General features: G+C 37.5%; 1 protein-coding gene across 2 annotated transcripts in view; it reads right to left on the bottom strand.

The window, feature by feature from the left end:
- Positions 1–452: 452 nt before the first annotated feature.
- The window catches only part of Tmprss11c (transmembrane protease, serine 11C), a 58,448-nt gene continuing 46,427 nt past the window's right edge, over positions 453–12,473 (bottom strand). For both annotated transcript variants that reach the window (NM_001412525.1, NM_001003979.2), the window contains 4 exons: positions 10,044–10,215; positions 8,261–8,520; positions 7,122–7,264; positions 453–3,338 (listed from right to left, as the gene is read on the bottom strand). In NM_001412525.1, coding sequence (NP_001399454.1) covers positions 3,177–3,338; positions 7,122–7,264; positions 8,261–8,520; positions 10,044–10,215 — 737 coding nt within the window. In that variant the 3' untranslated portion in view covers positions 453–3,176. The remainder of the gene's footprint in view (positions 3,339–7,121; positions 7,265–8,260; positions 8,521–10,043; positions 10,216–12,473) is intronic.

The following is a 12,473-nucleotide window of genomic DNA, read 5'->3' as shown; positions in this document are numbered from 1 at the left end:
GTACACCTTTGTCTTTGCTCAGCCTACTCTCACCCTCGAAAGTACATATTTTTCTAGTTAACTTTTTTTTGTCTCTACTACTACTGCCCATGTGTTTAGGTCCAATTCCTTGTCTCAGTAAAAGAACATGAAAGCTTTTCAGTGTGCTCCACCAAATAGCCATAACTCCTGACAGCACTCAGCTATGTAATAAACTTAATATATTCAGGGTAGTAAGGGTCCCTGTTGTTTAAAACGTTCTTTTCACTATTTAATTGATAATGATTATGTATAGTCAATGTATAAAAATGATTTAATATATGTATGTTTTCAATCTCAGTCCACCACAATCACCCTTCAACTTCTATGTGTAACAGATGATTCAATATTTGTACTACTAGATCTGTTTTATTTTATGTAGCATAATGTGCTATAGATTAATTCTCTTTTGTTTTTATACTTTAAAAACTATTTCACATGTTTGGGTGTTTTACCTGCATCTATGCCTGTGTACCATGAGTGTGCCTGGTGCACTTGGAGGCCTCTTTGACATATTGATTTTATTCCTTTATATACCTATAGTCGAGCCTATGATTGTTCTGTTTGTAATTTCTTTGGGAACTTGTATACTATTTTTCACATTGGCTTTATAAGTTTACATTCATTTTAATAGTCCTCCTCTTTTGTCCTCAGTAGCACTCATCCTAACAAGTGTGAGGTGATAATGTTGGAGTTTAATATATATTTCTTAGACAATTATTGGAGTTGAGACCCTGTTTATAGACCTGTTGGCCATTTGTATATCTTCTATCAAAAAATGTTCATTTTAGACACTTACACATTTTAAAATCATGCTGTTGGCTCTTGTTTCTTCTGGTATAGAGCAGTTTGCTTTCTTGTGTATTTTGGATGTTTGGTTATTATATGTTTGTCAGATATATGGTTTACGAATGCTTTCTCTCATCTTCTAGGATGCATTTTCATTTTGTTGACTATTACACAGAACCTTTTTAGTTTATGTAGATTTAATGTTTAGTGCATTATTCACTGTTGTATGAGATTTTGGTCTCATACTCACAGAAATCATTGCCAAACTTTTGTCAAGGAGCATTCGTCTTACCCCAGTCTGGAAACTCAGGGGTTTTTACAGTTTCCGATAGAGTATGTAATTTTTTACTGTAGAGCTAGCTTTTGTGAAAATTACACTTTAATTTCTTTACCTGTGTTCAAATCATGGGATCTTGACAGAAATTTTTTTATATCAGAGATACATATATCTGCAGGAAACCCCAATAATTGTGACATTGGTGCCAAGATGGAGAGAAACCATTGTTACTGTTTTTACTTATATCTATGAAAGGGATTTTATGATTATACAGTGTATCATCATGTAGACAGGGTCATTTAATCATCCTCGTTTGAAGGTATGCTCTGAAATTTTACTGACAATTACACGTGTCTTCACGTGAAAGTGTTTTCTGAAGCAAAATATAAATATTTTATACTTTTCTAACATAGGCAGTCTGTACTTGGCATATATAAAGAAATTAAGTGACGGAGAGTATTGGTAGTTTAAGTCATTAGTGTATATTGATTTTTTTCCTATCGAACAGAATACATATGACATGTAGAATCTGTAACTTAAAACTTAACATTAATGAACACAATACAGTCTTTACTATAGTGTATGCCTGAGTTCTATTCCAATAATTCAGAACATAGCAGATTTTTCATGAGGTAATAAATAACTGTTTTTAAAATTGTTTTTGATCTGCTCCTACTTAATTTGAGGAGTTGTCAACCAAAGCCCCACTTCTTCCATGGCCAGAGTCAGGCCTGGATCCACATTGGATTGGTCTTGATCAATGTGCATATTCCTTTATTTTGTTCATACCTATTTTCTAAAATACATGTAACAAAAAATACTAATTCTTAGGAATATATAACAAGATAAGTTGAATATTATAAAAGCATCCACATAATACACCTACACTAATCCATAATGTTTCTGTAAAATTCTACATTTTAGAATATGATGCGAGAGGCCTAGTTTGGTTAAATTACCAGTAAGTCATATTTTCTTTATGAAGCTTTGTTTGCCAATTTCTTCTGAAATATTTAGGTCATAAGAATATCATGTAACATAACAATCTGTTAAAATCGTGAGCTCTGAAATAGAGCTGTGCGATTTGGATCTCAACTTAGTCAATTCGAGACCCTTTGATCTTCAGAAAACTGCTGGCCTTCTCTATACTTTAGTTAACTTATATACAAAATTGAAATACCAAGGGGACCATTTCCCTTTAGCTGTTCATTGATTTTAATTATGTATATTGCCTGGCATGAGTAAGAACTAGTAAATATTAACTAATATTATTAATCTATTAATACTAATTTATGTCATTATGGTTATGGTGGTAACTGTAAATTGTTAATGATGAAGCAGAGAAATAGAGACAGGGATGGACTCCTGTCTGAGGAAGCATTTGGATTAGATAACGTTTTTGGAGTAATGGCAACTGAGTAGCAGAATTTACAGACACCTGTACCCTCCACTAGAATGACTTTTTATGGGCAAAATCAGAGTGACATGAAAACAATTTTTTACATTGTTTATCTTGTTGCTAATTTGTACTATTGAGACATTTTAAGAGCTGGAAAACAATGTGGCATTATTTGCATCATGAATTAAAGCCACGTATTGAAACAAAATTACTATGCCTTTGGGCAATGCTACTACTGTTGAAGAGAACCACCTTCTGACTTCAATTTCACAGTAAAGAGAGAATGATAAGTCCATAAACACTGCAGTCTATCAATGCACTCCATGGGGTTATCATTTCGATTTCTATCCCTTAAGATGAGGAAGAATTAGAATAATTAGTTTTGACACAGAAACCAGAAAGAAAATAGATATATTTCTTGAGTAACTCTTATGGGTGATATTATTACAAGGTACTAGACTTCATCCTCAAACACCTTGATTCTGGGGAATTCATGAACTGGTCAGCAGAAGAAGGCTTATACAATTAGAAACATCTATAACTAGTGCTCACGTGATACAATACCTTTATGCCTTTAAATTTTATATTTAAATGTGTAGACCAGGAGAAATATCTAAGAATGTGGTTTGGGGATTATAAACTTATTTAACAGATGTGTAACCATTGAGCTTGAATCTACAGAGAACAAGTACACTAGAGACCAGTTTTGGATGAGATCCAGTCTCGATAGTGTGTCACCCGAGTGTAGACACCAGGCTTGTTTGGAAGTGCACATTCATCTCCCCAGCTTACAATACCAGCAAGGAACCAGATGCCCTTAGAATCTTCACTAACCAGTGGTCCACCAGAATCACCCTGGAGACATAAAAAAGATAGTTAATAATATATGTTAACAACAAACAATATAGAATGCTAGCCTAATGTATTTTATTTGTTCTATTATTATATGCTAAACTCCAGTATGTAAGTGTGCATCTTTGGTTAGTGCAATGTAAGAATGGAAAATTAGTATGAAAAGTTTCAACTAACTTATAACTAAGTAGCTGCTGAAGGTATTTCTTCTTATCACCATATGGAGGAACGGTCTTCCCAACATTACTATTATACCGAAGGAAACATGAAGGCGTCTATTCACCTTCCTTCACTATATATTTAGGAAAGTAACTTTTTCCCCCTTTTTTTCTTTATTAACTTGAGTATTTCTTATTTACATTTCGATTGTTATTCCCTTTCCCGGTTTCCGGGCCAACATCCCCCTAACCCCTCACCATCCCCTTCTATATGGGCTTCCCCTCCCCATCCTCCCCCCATTACTACCCTCCTCCCAACAATCACGTTCACTGGTTCAGTCAGCAGGACCAAGGGCTTCCCCTTCCACTGGTGCTCTTACTAGGATATTCATTGCTACCTATGAGGTTGGAGCCCAGGGTCAGTCCATGTATAGTCGGAAAGTAACTTTTTATATCGCATATTTGCTTTCTTGTATGAGAATACCAAGATTCTACTTTCATCACATTTCAAATAGATGATATGTTTTTATTAAGTAATTGTGCTATATATTAGATTCCCCCAACTTAGAATCTTTTTAAAGCTAAATTTGTAGCCTGTTTTGAATACTATCACTCCATATCTTCCCACCTCCCTCTTTTAATATCCATTATATTATTATTATTATTATTATTATTATTATTATTAGTTTTAAAGATGTATTCCTATTTCCGTGTATGTCTATGTATACCAGAGACTGTGGAGACCATAAGGGAGCTTAGATCCTCTGACACTGTAGTTAGAGGCAGCTGTGAACTACTCTATGTTTGTGCTGGAAATGAAACTTACTTAGGTCTTCTGTAAGAGCAGTGCATACTCTTAAATGTTCAACCATCTCTCCAGCCTTGACAGACATCATTATATTCCATTTTAGTGAGTTGATCTTTAAAGACTCACTAAAGATCATGCAGTATTTGACTTTGACTTTCTGTGAAGGCTTTTTCATTTTCTGGTTGTTTTTAGAAGTATTACACTTCCCCCCCCCCCCCATCATGACCATACTATTTTCTATCTCTATTACTACTGTATACCTTTCTTTATATCTTTGCAGACAATTTATTGTTAATATAGTCATAATTAATATAGTCTTAAAACAATATCTCATTGCATTTTTAATTTTTCACTTCTGTGATCATTGATTTCGAGCACCTTTCACACACATATATGTTGCTGTATTTTTGTGTGTGTGCATGTTTTTGTGTGTGTGCATGTGTGTTTGCATGTGGAGATCATAAATTGATGTCACATGTCTTCCTTCTTCACTTCAACTTTTTTTTGTGTGTGACAGGCTTTCTCAATGAACCTGGAGCTTACTAGTCCAGCTAACAGTCTAGCTAGTGATCCTTCTCTCTCTCTCTCCCTAGCACTAGGATTATTAATACAGACTTCCATGCTCCCAGTGGAGGAAGGGTAGTACAAATTCAGGTCTTCATGTTTGTACGGTAAGTACGATGCCTACTGAGCTATTTCTCCAGACCTCATTTGTATTTTTTTCTTTTGAAAAATATCTATTTAGGCCATTTCCCCATTTTAAAAGAAGAACATGGTGCTTTTGGTATTGATTTATATGAGTTACAAGAAGTTTCTAAGATTTGGCTTAAATGAGAGATTTGATGTTTACATAATATACAGAAAGAATCAATAGAATGGGGAAGTTTAAAAATAGAAAAGTTAACATTAATAAATAGTACAAATAATTGTGTAGATGGGAGGAGACAGTGAAGAAAATAGGCAAAAAGTTAGTTTTAAATAGTAGAAGAAACTTGCTGGAACCAGAGGGTAAGCATGGGTACAAATAGAAATGGAGTAAGAAGAAAGGAAAATAATGAGGTTTTCATTTAATTTCTTCAAATTTTTTAGTTATTAATATAACTATAACATTCTAAGGAAGATTAGGATATAGTGCAATATATAATAAAAGCACATGGCAAAGATTTGACCTCGCACAGTAAAAGATACACTCAGATATTATTAAATTCCTTAGGTTGACAAGTAGGAAATACTTCATCTAGTGCTTAGTAGCTGGAAAAATTGACAGATTACTCTGTGATTCAAGATCATTAAAATAGGTTTGGGGGAAGCAGAAGATGAAGTCACTGGGGTGCAGTAAACACAGTTGCTGAAGTGTAGCTCTTAGGCAGTAGCAGGTTAAGAGACCCAAGTCTAGTTATTCAATTAAGTACAGTGGGGGTTTGAATTCTCCATGATCTTCAAGAATAGGTTTAATTTAGTATGAAAACTATAATGATGAAAACCTGCAATTATAGAGGACAATTGTGTGCTATAAATATGTATTTGCAAGTCTTCCTGTTCTTAGAGTATAGGAATTCACTTACTGATCTCAACATCCCTATATAGGGTAGTAGAGCCAGTCTACAGAGTGATGAGTAAAGCAAGGTTCTTCCTGGGTTTAGCACTGGTTGTGCCTGTCTAGACTACTACTAGACAATCCAGGATGATTGCTCCTTAATAGCGTAGGAATGTTAGAAGCACAATAAGGAAAAGTCTCTGGGTTTAGAATTCAGCAAACGGGCACAAGATCAAAGTTCCCTTTTAAGCACCCTCTCTGTCAGTTAAGGTAAATGAGTTACCTTGACTCTTTGCCCAAACTACTCATCAGAAATGGTTTTCAAACCAAAATGTGCTGCGGAGGTTAACATAACTAAAGTAAATGAATATTGCAATGATCTTGAACCCATGCCTCATATGTGGGATTCTGCATAGATATTGTTAAATAAATGAAATAATGAGGATGGTGGAGGCAGGTTGTGAAATCTCTATGATGAGGGCTGATGTAAGTTGAAGGTTTCTTGGACACAGACCAGTCAAACTGAAGCCACCAGTGATGTGGTTCATCTATTCAGTGCTCATCGAGTCTCTCCCTAGTTTGATGCAAAGGAGTGGTTCTGATGCTTTGATTTAATGGAGAATCTGTGTTTACTGACCCCTGAAGGTCCTTGTCTCCAGTTGGTTTTTGATCTACCAATAAAGATGCCAGTGGCTAATATCTGGGCAGAAAGAAAGAGGCAGGACTTCCATGTTCCCACAGGCTAAGAGAGAGGCGATGGGGAGGAGAATCGAGATACTTGGGGGAGAGAGACAACAGACTCAGAGCTGCACAGGAGAGCTTCCAAAATGGAAGGACAGCTGGAAAGTGTCTGAGGCAGCAACACCAATGGGCTTCACAGAAGGTAGCCAGAAACTAAGTTTAGGAAAGATTTAGGGCTGTTGAGCTAGGAGTAAAGGAAAGGACACAATAGCTGTGGAAGGCTTACAAGAGACAGTGACAAAGCCATTAAGAAAGTTTGAAAATGAGCTAATGTGTGTGTGTGTCTTTCATCTCCAGACCTGAGAAAGCTCCTGGGTGAGTGTGAACCTACAAGCAGCCGAGAGCACAAAGCAGGCAGCCAAAAACTCCAGCAATGGTTCCATACACAGCTTCATTAACAGGACTGTTGATCTAGAATCAGTACCTTACTGATATCAATGTCCATTTTAATTAGATGACTTTAATACTGAGAAAATCACACTTCCTTGGAAATCTAAAGCCACTAGGCAAAGAAAATCATGTAAGCGACTGGAAAGAATTACCTGGCAGGCATCAACACGGCCCTCCAAGAACCCAGCACACAGCATTCCAGGTGTGATCACTCCACCGTATGCCTTTCCGCTATTACAAGTCTTATTATCTATAATCTTCACTCTTCCTTTCTGGAGTATATTAGGACTGTCTCCTGAAGAAAGAATATTATGTAAATTTAAAAAGAGAACTTAAAAATCATATTTTTACATATATCTATTTACTGTGTGAGAAAGTGTGTATGTGCACAAGTATGGGTGTGCATGGATGTGGAGGTCAGAAGTCACTCCTTGAGTGTCAGTGTTCTCTTTCTAGCACGAGTGGGTTCTGTGGATCAAACACAGATTCTGAGGCTTGGAGGCAAGCATCTTGACCTGCCCAGCCATCATGAAAGCCCTTCAGAGTGTATTAATATTTTATATACTAAATATTAGTGTCTATGAAATGCAATAAAGTTTCTGTTTAAAATTAGTTTTTAATTTTAAAATTGTGTTTTTCAGGCAATGTAAAACATTTTATTTAAAGCAAGAAATATTTACAAACTATTTCTAAAAACAATCATGCTATCATTAGCTTGCATATCATATGTGATAGGATAGTTTTTAAAAAATATTTTAGAGTTTTCCATTTGCTATGCATGTTTTAGAAAGTAAAATAAAAAATTCACATGTCAGAAGTATATATTTCATTGTCATTTGTAAGGTTTTAGCTAAGCTTACTACTATGGTTATAGATCTTAAAATCACTTAGCTTCATTTTACTGCTTTAAAAATGTGCTTTGGGTGTATTTTGATCCTGACTTTCTATGGGATTAAGGTCATGGAATGTATTTAATAAGTGGGCTTTGCTCAAATATTGTGTCCTTGATGGAAGACAAATATTTATTGAGTGAATGAATGATACAGAGAAAATTATGTATCCAAATGAAAAGAAACAACCCCTCCCCCCCAACCTCTGAGAGTTACCACTACCAGGGCAATTGGCAAACACTTCTATGAAATTATAGTTTCTAAATAAATGACACTCAGCACAATAGCCAGTCCACTGCATACACATTATACCAATGTGAATGAACTAGAGAGAAAGTATTTTCAGATTTAGTTGTAATTCCTAATGTGTTTCTTTTAATGGGAAGATGTCAGGAACTTACCATCTGACTTTAACGTGCCCCATCCAGTGACCACTACATCTGAGTTGGGTGGGAACTTCTGAGTAGCTTCTGGTAGACAAGCCCTTCGGATGTTGTTTTCGTATAATACTGGCGAAGACAGACGCACAACAGCTATGTCATTATTGTGCGCAGGGTAGCTGTAGTTCTCATGGATTACAATACTCTTCACAGCCCGTTGTGCTTGCGGTTTACTTAGAAGAAACCCAAAGCTAACTTTCCAGTCTTTGGGATTTGCAGACCTAAAGAAAATAGATTTATTTATTAAAACTCCTGTATGTGATAGCTAAAAATTAGTCTTAACATTTTAAAGTTAATTGAATAATTTGAACTTCTATATTACTTTTTTTCTTTTTCTTTTTAGAGAGGAGAGAGAGAGAGAGAGAGAGAGAGAGAGAGAGAGAGAGAGAGAGAAAGAGAGAGAGAGAGGGAGGGAGAGAATATGTATCATGGTGCATTTCTTGTTGGTCTGAACTTGCTATGTAGACCAGGCTGGCCCAAAACTCAGAGATCTATCTGCCTCTGCCTTCTGACTTTATGTTGTGATTAAAGGTGTATACCACTATGGGAAGCTTCACCTCCCCCACCCCCTCATCCCCCCCAGAAAAGCTATATATACACGAAGAAATAAAAACAATGTTGTTTGTGCACATTTTGAGTTACTCTATTAAATATGACTAAAAAGATAAACAATAGCTGGGCAAGTGAGTATAGTGTTTGAGAAATGGAGGCAGGAGAATGGTGGTTTTGAGATCATTCTGGGCTACATAGTAAATTCAAGGCCATTTTGAGGTATGGGTAGTGAGGCTTTGACTTAAAGATAATTAAATAGAAAAGTCAATTCATAGAAAGTTCATTTTATTTCTTGGCTCAAATAGAAAATACTGAGGGAGATTTAAAAGATAAAGAACAACATAAATGATAAGATTTAATAAAATGTAAGCGGAGATGTGAACACAAAGAATTTATGGAAAGTATGTCGTTTAAATCGTATCTTTTAGCCATTGTAAACAACAGATAAAATACGGGTGTCTTCGGGCTTTGCTATTCAGTGTTTTGTATGCTATGCTCTGAGAAGTAGTCCTGTTGGAACATTTCCAAACTTTCTACTGAACTGTTACAATATGCAAGGATGGCTTTCAGTAGAGCCGACCAAGTTAGAGATGAAGTTTATCCAGCAGAGTGGACGAATGCTGCCCTGGCATGCACTTGACCCTGGGTTCAATCCCTAGTACTGAGAAAAGGGAGGAGGATGGTGAGGTTGCAATCTCTTGGGACAACTGTCACCATTTCATCTGGGTGTGGTAGGTGACACCTGCAATCATAACACTTAGTAAGCAGAGGCAGGAGGTTTGCAAGTTTGTGGACAGTTCAAGCTGTACAGCAAGCTTGAAGCCACCCTGTCATTGAGTCCGTGTCGCCAACTCACATTTGCCAATGTTTTGTAGGTACTTAGTTGTTAATATTGAGATGCTATGGGTGGTTAAGGGCAGGGGTTCTTCCTTGCGTTCTACAGTGCACAGGCCAGCTTTCCACAACAAACAATTATGTCTAGTCCAAAATGTCAGCATTTCTCCTTTTGACAAAATTCTATGAGATGACTTACTTACTATTTTAGTGACAAACGAGTGAGCAATTATGAGGGTGTACCTCACTGGAGTATTGAACAGTTGGGGACGTAGTTGCACAATCACACTAAATAGGGAGGTATTATTAGATGTTTAGTACTTGAGTGCCCTTGAGACCTCCCCAGTTCATATCTCACCGTACGAAACAGTGAGCAGCCGTGATCAGCCAGGAGTTACTGATCAGAGTGGCTCCGCATCGGTGGACATTGTTCTGTTGAAGGCTAGCTTGCCAGGGCCACTCTCCCTCCTCAGCGTCCTGGCCTCCTGCTACTTTGTGGCCTCCGGGAGTAATTGTGCGTCGTCCACAACCTGTTCAAAGAAGAGTTCGTCAGTGTTGAGTTTGCTTACTCATACTAAATGACCCAAAACATGTCCCTATTAACTAGTAACTAAGAAAACTCTCACTGTCCAGGAGAAATTAAAATAGATTTCTTGCTGATAGGATTTCCTGAAGATGTACTCCAAGTACATTGCCGTCTTAGTCTTCTGTGCCTACAAGCCATTATATGTACTCTTTGTCTGTCTTGTCTTATTGCAACCCAATGTATGAGGTAGGTAGGATTATAGGTTTGCTTTTAGAAGAGACCAATCTGACTAAATTGTTCAAGGACATACGTGGTTTTTAACTTTAGTGATGGCTAGACAGCAATGAATGCCATGAAAATATTCATATGAAAAATGTGAGTGGATATGATTGTATGGCACAGAATGAGTCAAAGTTCTTATTCACAATACGCAGACAAAAGAAATGACTGGAGGTGGCCAGAATTTCCGAAGTCATATGCTTCTGGGGAGTAGAACTGTCCGTGATTTTCAGATAAGGAACAAAGAAACAGCCAGACTCTGATGTCTTCAAAGCAAGTTTGTAGTAATAATACAAGTTCACCATTCATTAAAGTGATTCTGGTTCCTTTGACTACCTTAACTTTCTGCCAACCAAAGTGATGGATTTGTCCTTAAAATTTGCCATTTTTACCTCAGATTACCATCTCATTAGTAAATACTGTGAAAGATTAGAAATTGCGTTTTTTTTCATAAAAATATTCAGAACTCACCATAGAAAACATTACATAAAAGGAATTCAGTAAATACTTCTACAAATGAAGCCTGTAAAATGTGAAATAAAAATACTACTTTATCTGGAGAATGAAACGAAGTGTAAAAATTCAAGGCATAGCCTAAGGCAGTAGCTAGTATTTGACAGTGGTGGGGACATTTTTGATTATCAAACATGGGTAGGCGCTTAGGGGAATGCCTCTGGATATTCAGTGGACGAAGGCCAGGGTATTTCTAATTACCCTTTGTAAACCCAAAGACCACTGCAACAAAGAATTTGTTGGCTTCTGTGTCCCTAGAGTTAAGAAAAAGACACCTTAGACAACAGCGTTTACTTGAATCAAGAATAAGAATATTTGATGTGAATGCTTAACTCCTTCTTTAAAAGGGGAACAAGAATACCCTTGGCAGGGAAGAGAGAGGCAAAGATTAAAACAGACACAGAAGGAACACCCATTCGGAGCCTGCCCCACATGTGGCCCATACATATACAGCCACCCAATTAGACAAGATGGATGAAACAAAGAAGTGCAGGCTGACAGGAGCTGGATGTAGATCTCTCCTGAGAGACACAGCTAGGATACAGCAAATATAGAGGCGAATGCCAGCAGCAAACCACTGAACTGAGAACAGGACCCCCGTTGAAGGAATCAGAGAAAGAACTGGAAGAGCTTGAAGGGGCTCGAGACCCCATATGAACAACAATGCCAAGCAACCAGAGCTTCCAGGGACTAAGCCACTAACTAAAGACTATACATGGACTGACCCTGGACTCTGACCTCATAGGTAGCAATGAATATCCTAGTAAGATCACCAGTGGAAGGGGAAGCCCTTGGTCCTGCTAAGACTGAACCCCCAGTGAACGTGATTGTTGGGGGGAGGGTGGCAATGGGGGGAGGATGGGGAGGGGAACACCCATAAAGAAGGGGAGGAGAAGGGGTTAGGGGGATGTTGGCCCGGAAACCGGGAAAGGGAATAACACTCGAAATGTAAATAAGAAATACTCAATAAAAAAAAAAAAGAAAAAAAAAGAATATTTGAGTTAGAAATATTAACTGGTCAGTTGCTTCACAACTGCTATGTTTAAAGAACATATGAGAAACACAGGGGAGTCGTATATGCTTCTAAAGCTCCTGAGTTTCCAAAGCCTTTCGGTTTGCCCACTGCTTCTAACACTTATTTTGTAGTCGCATCTCTAACCTCAGCTTAAGGCAGCTTCCTCGAGTCACTCCTGGCTGCTCTGTCTAATGAGTACCCTCGCGTTGACTCATGGGATGTCACTCCCTTCTCTTTTTCATTCTACTCCCTCATTGTTGATTCTACAGAGGATAAAGCAGTTAATCCAGAACCCAGGGGGATAATGGTTCTTCCCTATCCTCCTTTCATTTTGGGCGACTCCTAAAGGAAGCTGGCATTTACTCAACTTCCTCCAGAGGGATATAACGACAGAGATCTGTGTCTGTGGGATAGGCGTCTCCGCGAGGAGCCGGGGTTTCACTGTTTCTGACCTC

This window comes from Rattus norvegicus, chromosome 14, assembly GCF_036323735.1.
Source record: "Rattus norvegicus strain BN/NHsdMcwi chromosome 14, GRCr8, whole genome shotgun sequence".
NCBI lineage: Eukaryota > Metazoa > Chordata > Mammalia > Rodentia > Muridae > Rattus > Rattus norvegicus.
The sequence above is the reverse complement of the archived record's forward strand: the minus strand, read 5'-3'. Positions and strand labels throughout refer to the sequence as shown.